At 40.8% G+C, this 14,433-nt stretch overlaps 2 protein-coding genes across 3 annotated transcripts; one reads left to right on the top strand and one right to left on the bottom strand.

Moving 5' to 3' along the window:
* The first annotated feature begins 4,565 nt into the window (after positions 1–4,565).
* Positions 4,566–6,429, top strand: LOC129717672 (uncharacterized). Of its 2 annotated transcripts, XM_055667753.1 has the most exons (3): positions 4,566–5,000; positions 5,061–5,906; positions 5,969–6,429. In XM_055667753.1, the coding sequence occupies exons 1-2, from the start codon at positions 4,754–4,756 to the stop codon at positions 5,891–5,893; spliced, it is 1,080 nt and encodes a 359-aa protein (XP_055523728.1). In that variant the 5' UTR covers positions 4,566–4,753; the 3' UTR covers positions 5,894–5,906; positions 5,969–6,429. The 2 variants fall into 2 exon arrangements, with proteins under 2 accessions (XP_055523728.1, XP_055523727.1); XM_055667752.1 differs by having other exon boundaries at positions 5,061–6,429.
* LOC129717671 (NF-kappa-B-repressing factor-like) lies at positions 6,072–7,735 on the bottom strand. Its single transcript, XM_055667751.1, has 3 exons — positions 6,943–7,735; positions 6,451–6,884; positions 6,072–6,387 (listed from the first exon to the last, which is right to left on the bottom strand). Exons 1-3 carry the CDS (start codon positions 7,663–7,665, stop codon positions 6,198–6,200), a joined length of 1,347 nt encoding a protein of 448 aa, XP_055523726.1. The 5' UTR covers positions 7,666–7,735; the 3' UTR covers positions 6,072–6,197.
* Between the last annotated feature and the right edge of the window lie 6,698 nt (positions 7,736–14,433).

Raw genomic sequence — 14,433 nt, 5'->3', positions numbered from 1 at the left:
CATAATCTGCCATAACTCATTTCTCTTAACTGAATCGTACGCTGCCCTGAAGTCTATGAACAGATGGTGCATCTGCAGGTTGAATTATCGAAATTTATCGAGGATTTGTCGCAAAGTAAACATTTGGTCCGTCGTGGAGCGTCCCCCTCGAAAACCGCATTGGTACTCGCCAACAAAGGTCTCCTGCAACGGCCTCAGTCTGTGGAACAGGATGCGGGAGAGAATTCTGTACACGGTATTGAGAAGAGTTATGCCCCGATAATTGCTACAGTCCAGGCGATGACCTTTTTTGTAGATCGGACATATGAGACCCTCCAACCAGTCCGAGGGAAATTCTTCATCAGACCACACTCTCAGCATGATCCGATGGATGGCACGATAAATCTGTTCGCTCCCGACTTTGAAGAGTTCGGCGGGAATGCCGTCCTTTCCGGCTGCCTTGCAGTTTCTCAGCTCTTTCACTGCTTTCTTCACCTCGTCCATGGATGGTGGATCCACAGCTTGACCATCATTCTCAATAGTCATCCTGCTCCTTTCGACTCCACTGTTTCCCTCACCGTTCAACAGCACACTGAAGTGTTCCTTCCAACGCCTGGCCACCTCTGTTTTATCGGTTATCAGGTTCCCCTCCCTATCGTTGCACATGACAGGGGCTGACACGTTTCGATTCCTGATTCCGTTGACCTTCTTGTAGAAGCTCCTCGCATCGTGCCTGGAGAGGCAACCTTCCGCCTCCGCCAGAATACGCTCCCAATGCTGTCGTTTCTTCCGGCGATGGAGTCTCTTTTCAGCGGCTCTTGCATCTCGATATCTACCCATGCTCTGACGAGTCACAGCCGTGGCCAACATGTGACCCCTGGCGCGGTTCTTTTTCTCCGTCACTCGCTGGCACTCAGCGTCAAACCACTCATTGGGCGCAGCTGCCGCAGTTGTACCCAACACTTCTCGCGCTGTAGTGCTGATCGGACTGGGGATGTGCCTCCACTGATCATTCAGGTTCCCTTAAACTCTTTCCTCAATCCGTTCATCAACCTTCTGCGAGTACTCTGTAGCCACTCCTTCAGTTGATAGCCGCTGGATGTTCAACTGCGTCCTCCTCGCTGCCTTGGATTTTAACTCGTTGGACAGCCGGGCGCGGATTTTGGCTACTACGAGATAGTGATCCGAGTCAACGTTCGGTCCTCTGAACGACCTCACGTCTGTAACGTCTGAAAAGTGCCGTCCATCAATCAGAACGTGGTCAATTTGAGAGCAAAGCTCTTCATTTGGGTGTATCCAGGTGTGCTTACGTATGTTCCGATGTGCAAAATAAGTGCTACAGATAGCCATCCCCCTAGCTGCAGCGAAATTAACAAGCCTCAGGCCATTGTCGGTCGTAGTAGGGTGGAAGCTTTCCCTACCAGTTACGAGGCGGAAGAAGTCTTCCTGCCCGACCTGTGCATTTGCATCTCCGATGACAATCTTTATATCGTGTCCTGGGCACTCATTGTATGTCTTTTCCAGGAGCTCATAGAACTCCTCTTTTTCGTCATCGGGTTTCTCGTTTGTCGGTGCGTACACATTTATTAGGCTGTAGTTGAAGAATTTGCCCTTAATTCTCAACACGCATATACGGTCGCTAATCGGCCTCCATCTAATGACACGCTTCATCTGTTTACCAATTAGCACGAAACCGACTCCTCTTTCTGCTTTCACGCCGCCGCTATAGTAGATGTGGTACTTAAATGAAGTGTCCGCAATAGGATCTACTGCTCGGAATTCGCGTTCTCCCGATTTCGGCCACCGCACCTATTGGATAGCTGCAACCTCCACATTCACCTTCCGCAGCTCTCTAGCCAGGATACTTGCGCGTGCCGGTTCGAGTAGAGTCCTTACATTCCAAGTACCGAGTTTCCAATAATCGTTGTCCTTTTTCGTTCGCCTAGGTCTATGCCGATTATTCCGTTCCGTTTTTATATCTGGATTGTTCGTAGTATTTGATATTCAGTATGCTGCCTTACTAGGGCTGCGATACCTAGTCTCGCGACGGGGCTGCCGTCTTTGATATAGCTGGCGAGACACCGCGTTTCATGATTCAGCCGCCCGCTCCGGATCAGACGCTGTTGTACGCCGCCCCTAACATGGGGAAACAGCCGCGTACGTTCCCCCTTCCCAGTCAGCATACGACCAAAGTTTCCACCGGGGTTGGTTACCCGATCTCCGCTAAGGTTACTCGTATCCCGGTCGGCGCTACTAAAGGTTTATGCTGGATGAAACGTCAAACAGAGACGATAGCAACGACCGGTGTGAAAACGGGTGAGTGCATGAAATAGCCGCGCTGTACACAGTCGCCATAACAACTTAAATAGTAGCGCACAGGATGCCCTAAGTTACGGTGATTGAATAGAGCTTTTTACGCCAGATCTCACAAATACAGGCATAGTCGTGTATCCTTATAAAATCGATTTGTTTTCAACCAAAAAATCAGCTGATATTCAATTTAGAAAAAATATTTCACTTTTGAATCCTAGTTCATTAGTGTAAACTGTTTTAACAAACTTTTAGTGGAAAAATAGATGAAATAGAACTATAAATTGACTTACAACTTGAATGCAAGTTCAAGGCAAGAGGAAATTTTTTGTTACCACGCGTGTTGATTATTTGCAACCAAAAATAAAACATGTATTAGTGAAATCGACCACTAATACTAGCGCAAATAGGAAGTCTATGAAAGTGATCGTTAAAAAAAAACGATCAAAGCAGATAGGACCTTTTGAAATGTTTTTCTAGATTTATTTTTCAAGCGGGAAAAATATCGATCTTGCCATCCGAGCCTTTGGCATCCCTATACCGAGTAACAGTGAATTGGAGTTGACGGTGTTGCTGATATTTGTTTGGTTTTTGCATGCGAAAAAGAAGGAAGGAAATATTTTTGCTTTTGTCATCACGCACATTTTGACAATTACATACGAGTGTTCACGTAGGTGCGAACAGCCTTCAAAATCTCTTTCAACGCGAATAAACCGAATGACAATGAACTCATGTCCTGGGCTCAAATTAATTTGTGCTCGCTGTCAGCAGTAAGATGAAGATGTATGAAAAGAAGCGGTGATATGCTATCTCGTTTTTACATATGTTGAGATGTTAGCCCTTGAAACATGGCGTAATGCCAAAGGGGTGTTGCCATCAGAAGGATCGATTCAGTAAGAAATCGCACGCGAAGAAATCGATTCAAAAAATTGCTGAATCGACCCGAAAAAATCGATTTTGAAAAAATCGGATCGACTTTCCCCATTGCCCAAAGTATTTTGAAGTTAAAAAAAAAATAATAGAAAAAAAAGAATAGATGACTATTCTAGAAGGTATGTTATTCAGTCGATGCATTAGTATTAGTGAGCGTTATGATTTTTTTCCAATTTTGTATGAAATTTCAAATGATTATGCATTTTAAACTTAACTTTTATAACATACTTTCCTAAAAAGTTTTAGAAATAGGCTGACCAGACGTACCGTTTTGTTTTTCACACTAAATCTAAAATAATATCAATTTCTAGTGTGTTTTAACTGGAGATTCACTCTCCAATCAAAAAAAAAATCAAATATAAAACAATATAAAACGAGAAATTTCCAAAAATGTTCAGAATTCCATGCAAAACGCGTAAATTTTCATAACAAGATTTTTTTGTGTGCGTGGATAGACAAAAATGTTCTGTCATCATCATCTGTACCTGCACGCTCGTGAAAAGTAACACGGCGAATGAATTAGTTTTAATTCAATTTCATAAGTTGCATGGAAACGTCAAAAAATGAATACCGCATTTGGTGATTCTGTGTAATTTTTTACACTGATTTTAGATTAATCTAGAATAACTCATTTTTGAATTTACCACTATAACTCAATTTTGAGTAGCAAGCATGAAAAAACGACACCATTATTTGACACGAGTGAAAAGGCGGCACCATGATTCAACATTTGTGCGCCATTATTTAGCCTTTGCGGCCGTGTTATCTATTCTTGTGACTGTTTGAGTGATTCCAAAAAATGAGAAAATCGCTGGGAAGGTGGTCACGGACATTTTAAAAAGCTTTAAGGTACACATATAAACTTTTTTCATTATTCATTCTAAAGAACCAAAAGTTTTCAGGTTGTTCGTGTCATCAGGAAAATTGTGGGAGAGTAAAATATCTAGTGATTATGCATCACAAAAAAAGAGCAAAATATACTTAAAAAATAAATATAATTAGACACCGTTCAGATTTTGTTTGTTTTGTTCTGACTGTTACCGGCACAAACCTCCCTCTCTACGCTAACATCGCATTTCAAACTGAGTGGTTTTCAATTCTTAAACTGAGTACTTTTAAATTCTGAAAATGGTTAGTTTTAAATTCAAAAATGAATATTTTTCTATTCAAAAATTTGATAGTTTAAAAATCTAAATCTGTGTATGTTTCAATTTTAAAACTGAGTAGTTTTAAATTCAATAAATGGATAATTTTGTACACATAAACTGATATTTTTTAAGAACTAAGTGAGTTTTATTAAACACAAAAAATGAGTTCAATTGTATACATCATTCTGAATAATAAATACACAGTATACACAATTTTGAATAACAACAGAGTTACTCAATTTTCGTGTTGTTCCACTTTTTATGAAAATGAATTGTTTTCTAATCATTTTTGAATTCATTTTAGGGAGCGTGTGGGCCCATTGCTACAACAAACATTCTGCTGTTCCTCCATCATCATCAAAAAACATTGGTTCTTCGTTTCAATGAGCTCCAAATGGCTTTATCCCATTCGTTGTTGTGTTTCGAAATGTGATACTCAAGCCAATCATTATAAGGGCGTAAAGAAACGATTTTTCCGCTTTGTTTCTGAACGTCCACCACAAAAAAATGCTAGTGAAAAAAGCAAACGTCTGTATAAACAGCGATTTCGTCTTTGGTCAAGATTGCTTCGTACTGGTGCAAAGGTGGATACCAAAAATATTTGGATTTGTGCGAAACATTTTGTGAAAGGTAAATAAACGAAAGTATTAAAAATTGTTTCCACTTGATAATCATTGCTTTTTATTAAAGGGTATCCTGCGAGTTCTTTAAGTTGCTACGATGAAGATTGGATACCTAGTCTAAAGTTGAATAAAAATATTTGCATGAGAGATGAAATAACACCAGAACTGTCTTCGACTGTTAGCAATAGCGTAAATGTCGAAAATCAAAATGAACTTTCTAGCACAGCGGAACCATTCTGTAGACTTTGTCTGAGAAAAAAATTTCATTTGAAACCCATTTTTTTGGACAAACCTTCAAGTTATATAGCTGAATTAATAGAGGAAATTTCAGACATTCGGTTAGGTTTCAAATCAGATTGCAATAGTTATATTTGTTTGGACTGTCACACAAAACTTCATGAAATCAAGACTATTCGACAGAAATGGCAGACTAATGATTCAATTCTGCGAAACGGAATAAATACAATCAGTTACGCAACTCCGATTCCGGTTGTATCCATTCCAGTTGAGAGGTTGTTGGAAAATAATCAAGTGATCCATAGTCGTGATAAATTCAATAACGTCAATATGAAGCAAAAATTATTGAAGACAATTGTGGTAAAAGAAGAAACTGTTGAAGAAATATTAAGTGATCAAATATTGCAATCAAGAATTGGTTCAGAACTAACCAGAGCTAGCAACATATCGGTTAATGACATGAACAATACCTCGAAAAGACAATATTCAAGCGATATAAAAGAGACTGATGCAAAAGATAAATCAATTCAAATATCATCCGATAACATTAAAATTGTGCCGAAAGGACAACTCTCAAACGACATAGAAGAAAGGGAGGAAAAAGAAAAGTTAATTAGAAGTTTGATGAAGAAAATTAGGAGAAAAACATTTACAGCTGATTGAAAAAGAAATATAAGTAAAAAACATATTGAGTTACAGAAGTGTTAGCCCTGCGTTAATTTGACTTCTTGCTTTTAGTGACATTGCTCTCTTCTTTTTCAAATATTGCGAATCACACCACTCTCGTTTTTCAAAAAACTGAATTGTGATATTTGCTACGTGTCGAATAACACCATAAAAATCACTCATTATTGAATTTTCAACAATAATTTGAAATTCATGCATCAATTTAACGCCAGAATGAGATTTTCTCTCCAGGATTAAATAAATAAGGCATACAATTTTTGATTTTAACTTTTTGTGATATTCAATCATTTTTTTTGTCGTCCGTCGGTGGTATTACTGTGTACATCTGACAAAATATAGGGTCCTTCTCAACAAGGATTCGGTCTAAGAGCTCATGTGGAGCCAGTTTGCGTCCAAGCAGAACGAGTTGTCGGGTACCATCTTCATCCTTACCGTAGCTTCGTGTTCTCAGTTGCATTTTTTGCGCCATGCTGTGAAATACATCAGAAAAAATAAATGGAAATTATCAAAAACCGTACGGTAATTGAATTTACTTGTGAAACAATGCGCGTTCTTCTTTGGTGAACTCGTTGCTGAACACCATATCATACTCGACTCCAATGTTGCGAAAATTCTGCATTGTACGCTGATAGAATTCCACGTCAATCCCATAAACATTGTCCCGAGGATTAATTTTTCCAGTTTTATTGTTGGCGGATTGGTTTGCTGAATTGACTCCTAAACCTTTACGCCCTATCTTTATTTGACACTTGATAGGATCAACAATTCCTTCATTTTTCGATCCTAGTGAACCCCCAGTCCAGCCGAGTTTCTGCAAAAGCTTAAAACCCAAATTGCTTTCCTCGATTTTCTTTTCCTTGAATTCAGTTGTAGCTGGTTTTCCGCTATGATCAACCGTTCCTTCAACAACTTTTCTTTCAACTTTACCTGCGAGTGACTCCTGTAAATCGACGGGGGTTTGTTGTCGCTGCAATGGAAAAGGCTCTATTTATTCAGTGTCATTGACATAAATGCATTCATCTTACAATGATATGATAGCAGTGCGACTGCATATTTGTCAGAAAAGTCTGCTTAGCTGCCTTTATTGCCATTTTTTCACCCTCACTTGATCCCGATGCTAATACAAAATTATTCACTCTAATTGCAGCAACTACGGTTCCATTATTTTTTTTTACATCCATCGTTAGTTTACTGTTTCCTAATTTGTCGAAAGCCATTTTCGTTTGTTCATAGTCATTGTTAAGCAAAACAATGTTGTTATGTGCATCTTTCAAATACTTAATGTTCGCTACAGGCCTGAACTTTCGGCTGTATTCTGTTCTTAGATCCGAACCTCGATAAGTTTCTTGATCGCTAGGAGCTTTTCGTTGTACTTTTAACGATGCAGCATTGGAGGCGGAAACGAATGTACGTTGTAGTTTATTTCTTCGCGACGCACGATATTCATTTGCTATTCCTTCAGATAGTTCCTTGATACGTTGCATTGTTTCTAAAGGATATCGACAGTGAAGTAATTCTACGTTAACAAAAACTTGCGCCATGCAAACGAGTTCCTCTTCCGGAATCGAAGGCTGATGTCTTTCCATGAAAAGTCGCCTTAGTTCCCAATGTTCATCCGGCTCATGCCTAGTGCGATAATCGTCAATGTTCCAGTCCATACTTGCCTGATGTTGGCTTTCAGCGGTGTCGTTCCTCGCTATTTTAGAATCCTGATTGTCGTGAGAAAATCCATCCTTTCGTTTACTCATTGTTGATTGTTGACAGACTACAGAAAATCACTAAAGTAAAATGCTAAGACCAGAGTCTATGGTATATAGAGTCGCGCGAAGAAAATAGTACGAGGGTGGTATCCAAGACACGACCGCATGTTTGACGTAGGACTACGATAGTTTTATAATTCATTTAGAGAATTCAGACTTTGTTCGATTTGACCACGTTTCACTTTCGACACGGTTTGACTTTGGCACTCATAAGCCAAAAACGAGCGGTTATGTTTAATCATAATTTACTTGTTTTCTTGTTTTGCTTTTAAACAATTCAAACTCAACAACCACCAAGAGAAAGGCATTTTGTCCATTATGTTGCCGAAACCAAAACCAAAATAGACATGATCAAAGCAGTACTTAATACCGTGCTATACCTCTAATTACTCGGAAGGGTCATATCAAGTGTCTAGGTCGTTGAAGGCTTCATGCGGACGTTGCGTTCCGGATACTTTCAGATTATTGAGCCTAAATCCATCAAACGACACCTCTAACAACTTACAATCCTAAAACTAGTTCATTGGTGGCTGTTTAAACATCTTTACGAAGCATATTGGTTTTCTATTGTCTTTTAAATAGCCTATAGTTGGTCATTTGAATAAATCTGAGAATAACAAAGTGTATAATTGAAAAAGGCAGCAACCCAATGCAACTTCAAATTTTAGGAATTTGAAAAAAGTTTTTATCATTAAACATGGATATGAAAATCACTACGGTTGCAGTTCAAATGCCATCTACTCGTCACGACAGCTAAAAAGAAACGAGCAACGGGGTAGCAAGCTTCTGATTAGTAGAATGTTAACACAACTTTTGTTGAAGAGATATTTTAATCATTATATAACAATCTTTCGCAATATTCTACCTGTCGATTAAGACATCGGCGTTTGAAATCTGTTCAGGGGTAGTAATACAATAAGCACTTTAAAACAATGAGAAAACATCTCTTGCAGCTATATAAAGCGAGCTCGTGATTGGTTGAAAGCTGGGAAACTGAACTAGAAGAAGTGGAATTCAACTGAACTTTTTACTAATTTACTGTTCATCGTACATCGTTCATCGTACAATGTAAAATGTACAATTATTGTATCACATGCTTTGGCAACCGTCGTCGTTCGATCAAAGCATTGGTGGTCAAAATCCGTTTAGTTGTAATCACATATTGGATGCAACATCCAACATCGTGATATACTGTTGCGTACAGAATTATTTTATCGCCGGTCGCACAGCGTAGTGTGCGAACACGCACCACTGTACGTCGACAGCAGCTACATTGTTTCCACTTGGCTTGACTGCACACAAATGGCAATCGAGTGCTGCTGCACTGACGACGAGCGACCGTCTTCTCATACATGGCTCGGTGCAGTACTGTTGCCTGTGTCAGCATGTTTTCCTTCAAGACATCAGTTTTAATAACATTCTCACAACAGATCGTTTAATTGTCTGATAAAGGAGGTTGTTACGAACTTTCCGAAAAAGCTTTTCTATCAAGACATCAAAATAGTCTAGGTTCATGGAAGCTAATATTAGTTGACCTATTGGGACGGGGAGGTTCTGTCAAATTTTTTTTTGCCACTGAATAGAGGTTGTCATAGCAGGCAGTTGGTGTCCACTCATGAAGTCTGTGCCAGGAGTGCTCGCATGTGATTGGTAAATTGTTCGTAAAAATACGACCTTGAAACTTTTCATCAATTTTCACTGTTTAACAATTAAGTAACAATGATATATGAAGAATCACAAAATTGTCCATCATTTAATCAATCCAACGACACATTGATTATTGTGATCCATCATGTGGTTACATCAGTATTACCGTTTGAAATCTTTCATTCCGACGTTACATCTTGGTTTCAAGTTTCCTCAGAATGTATCTCGATATAGTGCGGTTAAACGTAGTCCTACGTCAAAATCTATCGTTTCGGCAACACAGTTTTTGTGCCGTTTGTTGCCAAGAACTATACAGTTCCGTTTTTCATCATGCATAAGCGAATATCATTTTTTGAAATTCTTCACAAGGTTCACAGTTTTGAAAGATTACACCGGTGATGTTTTGTTAAATTTAAGTGAACCAGTGTACAGGTTTCATTCGTTGTTTTGCTTTCGTCTCGATTAGACGCAAATTGTTCATCTCCGTTTGAGTTTGCAAAATAACAATACACGAGTTATCGTACGGGTGTTTTTTTGTCGATTATTTCTTGTGCTGCGCGATAACAATAGCCGGTAGTTTATCGGCAGAAACATCTTCTGCACACTGGTAGGGGCAGGCTACCCCGCCAGTGATCCGATACGCAGCTGATATATCAGCAAGAATAATTCTCCCGCACCGCTGTTACCCCGCTAGCAGCACGGACCACCATACGATCGAGCGAGTGGAAGTCAACTACAAGTGGCATCTACAAGGTCGCGTGTAGGATACGGCCACTGTGTCACAACACGAAGCTGGATCGTCATTGTTTGTTCTGCGGAGACGCTCGATTAATCCTACTATCAGCCGTGAGGTCGTGACTTAGACGTTCGGTGAAGTATTCACTTTAGAATTTTTATCATTATTATTAATAGTATTATTATTGTTATTATTATAATTATTATTACTATTATTATTATTATTATTATTATTACTATTATTATTATTATTATTATTATTACTATTGTTATTAGTATTAGTATTACTGCCTTTTTTTTAATTTTGATCCATTGTAGTTTGAAAAATTGTTTTTAAAATTTAATAGCAACTATTTGACCCCCCCCCCCACATTCGAATATTTATCGTTTGTGTGCGGTAGAGCGTAACGCTCCCGCAAAATGGACGACATGCAGGTGCAACTATTCCTGGATGTGGAAACAACTGGGGAAGAGATTGAGATCTCCCCCATCAATTCCCCTCTACCTTCCCCGCTACCTAGCCCCGTACCAAGGGTACCGGCAACACGGGTGAAAGCTTACCCAGATGCTTCGAAAGGTCCGTTCGTAGTTTACTTCAGGCCCATAAAGAAGCCTCTAAATATAATTCAAATCGGCAAGGACCTGGCAAAACAGTTTTCGGACGTAACCGAAATTACAAAGGTTAGACCGAACAAACTGCGAGTTGTGAGTAGCTTGAAGCAAGCAAACGCAATTGCTAGCTACGAGCTCTTCACGAGAGAGTACCGCGTGTACATCCCTGCCAAGGACGTGGAGATCGACGGTGTGGTTACCGAAGGAAGCCTCACGGTCGATGACATTTTGCGTCACGGGGTTGGCTGCTTCAAAAACCCCCTGATTCAAGATGTAAAGATACTGGATGTCAAGCAATTGCATTCAGTATCCATCGAAGAAGGGAAGAAGAAATTCTTCCCTTCGGATTCCTTCCGTGTAACATTCGCCGGATCCGCACTGCCGAACTACATCTCTTTGGACAGGGTTCGTCTGCCTGTACGCCTGTTCGTACCGCGGGTCATGCATTGCCAAAACTGCAAGCAGTTAGGTCATACAGCCACCTACTGCTGCAACAAGGCACGCTGCAGCAAGTGCGGAGGCAATCATGCTGAGACCGCTTGCAGTGAGGATACTGAAAAGTGTCTTTACTGCGAGGGAACTCGGCATGACCTTTCGGCGTGTCCCGCGTACAAACAGCGCGAGGAAAAAATAAAGCGTTCCCTCAAGGAACGATCAAAGCGCTCTTTCGCAGAAATGCTGAAGAGTGCTGAGCCACCCTCGACAGGAAACATCTTTTCCTTTTTGCCAACCGATGAGGGTACATCTGACGATCCCGTCGAAGGGTGTTCTTATGCCATGCCAGAAGGATCTAGGAAGAGGAGAATGATCAACTCTCCTAATCTTTCTCGCAAAGGTCGCAAGATAACCCCTAGCGGAATGACCAATAAGCCAACACAAAAAGGAAGCGGTGAAGAAAAACCGAAGCAAGTACCTCCCGGTTTTAATTTAAAATCAAACCAGGAGTACCCACCGCTTCCTGGGGCACCAAAAACCCCTCGGGCACCCATTTCTCGATCAGAAGATAAAATAGAAACAGGGTTCATAAAATTTTCTGATATTGTGGACTGGATATTTAAAACATTCAACATACCAGATCCCCTACAAAATATTCTTCTTGCCCTTCTTCCTACAGTGAAAACCTTTTTGATGCAACTAGCAGCAACTTGGCCCCTCATTTCAGCTATCATATCTTTCGATGACTAATACGGCGAAAGAGGTTAGGAATTTTATCACTGTATTACAGTGGAATTGCAGAAGTATCATCCCCAAATTCGATCTATTTTCTCATTTAATAAATACATACAATTGTGACGCATTTGCGCTCTGTGAAACCTTTCTCAATTCAAACGATCAACTCAATTTCCACGATTTTACCATTATTCGTCGAGATCGAGACTCACACGGTGGAGGGGTACTTTTAGGGATTAAAAAGTGCTATTCCTTCTTCCGAATCGACCTCCCCTCGATCTCGAATATTGAAGTCGTTGCCATTCAAACGAATATGGATGGAAAAGACCTATGCCTTGTTTCGTTATATATGCCTCCATCCGCGCGGATTGAACAGAAGCATCTCACTGATATAGCAGAGTTGCTTCCCGCGCCTTTTTTGATATTGGGAGATTTTAATTCTCACTGTTCGCTATGGGGGTCGCTGTACGACGACAACCGATCTTCTTTAATCTGTAACTTGATCGACGACTTCAATATGACAGTTTTGAATACTGGGGAAGCGACACGTGTACCTAATCCTCCAGCACGTGAAAGCGTGCTTGACCTATCCCTCTGCTCGACATCACTAGCGCTAGATTGCCGGTGGAAAGTAATCAACGATCCCCACGGTAGTGATCATCTTCCAATCGTTATATCAATTGCTAATGGTTCAACTCCCCCGAACCCAATCAATATTTCCTACGACCTTACACGTAATATTGATTGGAAGTGTTATGAGTCTATTATAGCGCAATCTATCGAGACTCACGAGGAACTTCCTCCGGAGGAAGAATACGCGTTCTTAGCTGGCTTGATAATCGACGCCGCGACTCAAGCTCAGACGAAACCGATACCCGGGGTAACGATTAGACAGCGCCCTCCCAACAAATGGTGGGACAAAGAGTGCTCTGAGCTGTACGCGCGAAGGTCTGCGGCGTATAAGGACTACCGGGAGTACGGCACTGTCAACCTGCTTCGAAAGTACGAGGCACTGGGCAGGCAGATGAAGAGCTTAGTAAAGGCGAAAAAACGCGGGTACTGGCGGCGGTTCGTAAACGCGTTGTCCAGGGAAACAGCGATGAGCACTCTTTGGGATACCGCCAGGCGCATGCGGAACCGTGACGTTTCGAATGAAAGCGAGGAGTATTCAGATCGCTGGATACTCGATTTTGCCAAAAAGGTCTGTCCAGACTCTGTACCGGAACAGAAAACCTTTCGCGACGCGTTATTAGTAACTACGGAAGAGCCTCCATTTTCGATGTTGGAATTTTCAATGGCTCTCCTGTCGTGCAACAATAAGGCTCCAGGGTTAGATAGAATAAAATTCAACCTGTTGAAGAACCTACCCGACTCTGCAAAAAGACGCTTGTTGAATTTATTCAACAAGTTTCTTGAGCTAAATATTGTTCCGCATGACTGGAGGGAGGTAAAAGTCATTGCTATTCGGAAACCCGGGAAACCTGCCTCTGATCACAATTCATATAGGCCGATTGCGATGCTCTCTTGCCTCCGGAAATTAATGAAGAAAATGATCCTCTTACGGTTAGACAAATGGGTCGAAACAAACGGGTTACTTTCAGATACTCAATTTGGCTTTCGCCGGGACAAAGGGACGAACGATTGCCTAGCGTTGCTTTCTACTGAAATTCAACTAGCCTTTGCTCGAAAAGAGCAAATGGCTTCTGCGTTCATGGATATTAAGGGGGCTTTTGACTCTGTCTCTGTAGAAGTTTTAAGCGCGAAACTTCATTCGCAGGGACTTTCACCATATTTGAATAACTTTTTGCTCAATTTGTTGTCAGAAAAGCATATGTATTTCTCACATGGCGATTCGACAACTTCCCGAATTAGTTACATGGGCCTCCCCCAGGGCTCATGTTTAAGTCCTCTCTTATATAATTTTTACGTCAATGACATCGATGAATGTCTTGCAAATTCATGCACGCTAAGGCAACTTGCAGACGATAGCGTTGTATCCATTACTGGTGGCAAGGCTAGCGACCTGCAAGGACCATTGCAAGATACCTTAGACAATTTGTCTGAATGGGCTCTTAAGCTGGGTATCGAATTCTCTCCGGAGAAAACTGAGCTGGTCGTTTTTTCTAGGAAGCATAACCCAGCTCAGCTGCAGCTCCTACTAACGGGTAAAACGATCTCTCAGGTTTTAGTCGCTAAATATCTCGGGGACTGACAACGATATTGTCAGTTCTTGAGTACGGCTGTTTCTGCTTTCGCTCCGCCGCGAACACGCACATTATAAAATTAGAGAGAATACAATATCGTTGTTTGCGTATTGCCTTGGGTTGCATGCAGTCGACCCATACGATGAGTCTTGAAGTGCTAGCGGGTATTCTTCCGTTGAAACATCGTTTTTGGAATCTCTCTTACCGGTTGCTAATTCGATGCACAGTTATGAACCCATTAGTAATTGAAAATTTCGAGAGGTTGGTCGACCTTCAATCTCAATCCAGATTTATGACTTTATATTTTGACTATATGGCTCAAGATATTAATCCTTCTTCATACGATTCCTCCAATGTCGCACTTTTAGCTACTTCTAATAATGCTATA

Source organism: Wyeomyia smithii, chromosome 1, assembly GCF_029784165.1.
Source record: "Wyeomyia smithii strain HCP4-BCI-WySm-NY-G18 chromosome 1, ASM2978416v1, whole genome shotgun sequence".
In the NCBI taxonomy this organism is placed as follows: domain Eukaryota; kingdom Metazoa; phylum Arthropoda; class Insecta; order Diptera; family Culicidae; genus Wyeomyia; species Wyeomyia smithii.
This window is presented reverse-complemented; position numbering and strand designations above follow the sequence as displayed.

Bases quoted from the DNA above. Each gene is read 5' to 3' on its own strand.
- LOC129717672 (XM_055667753.1), top strand. From the start codon at position 4,754: ATGAGCTCCAAATGGCTTTATCCCATTCGTTGTTGTGTTTCGAAATGT. The intron at 5,001-5,060 runs GTAAATAAACGA...TTTTTATTAAAG, and splicing joins TGCGAAACATTTTGTGAAAG to GGTATCCTGCGAGTTCTTTA.
- LOC129717671 (XM_055667751.1), bottom strand. From the start codon at position 7,665: ATGAGTAAACGAAAGGATGGATTTTCTCACGACAATCAGGATTCTAAA. The intron at 6,885-6,942 runs GTAAGATGAATG...TTTCCATTGCAG, and splicing joins CGCACTGCTATCATATCATT to CGACAACAAACCCCCGTCGA. The intron at 6,388-6,450 runs GTAAATTCAATT...TGTATTTCACAG, and splicing joins GAACGCGCATTGTTTCACAA to CATGGCGCAAAAAATGCAAC.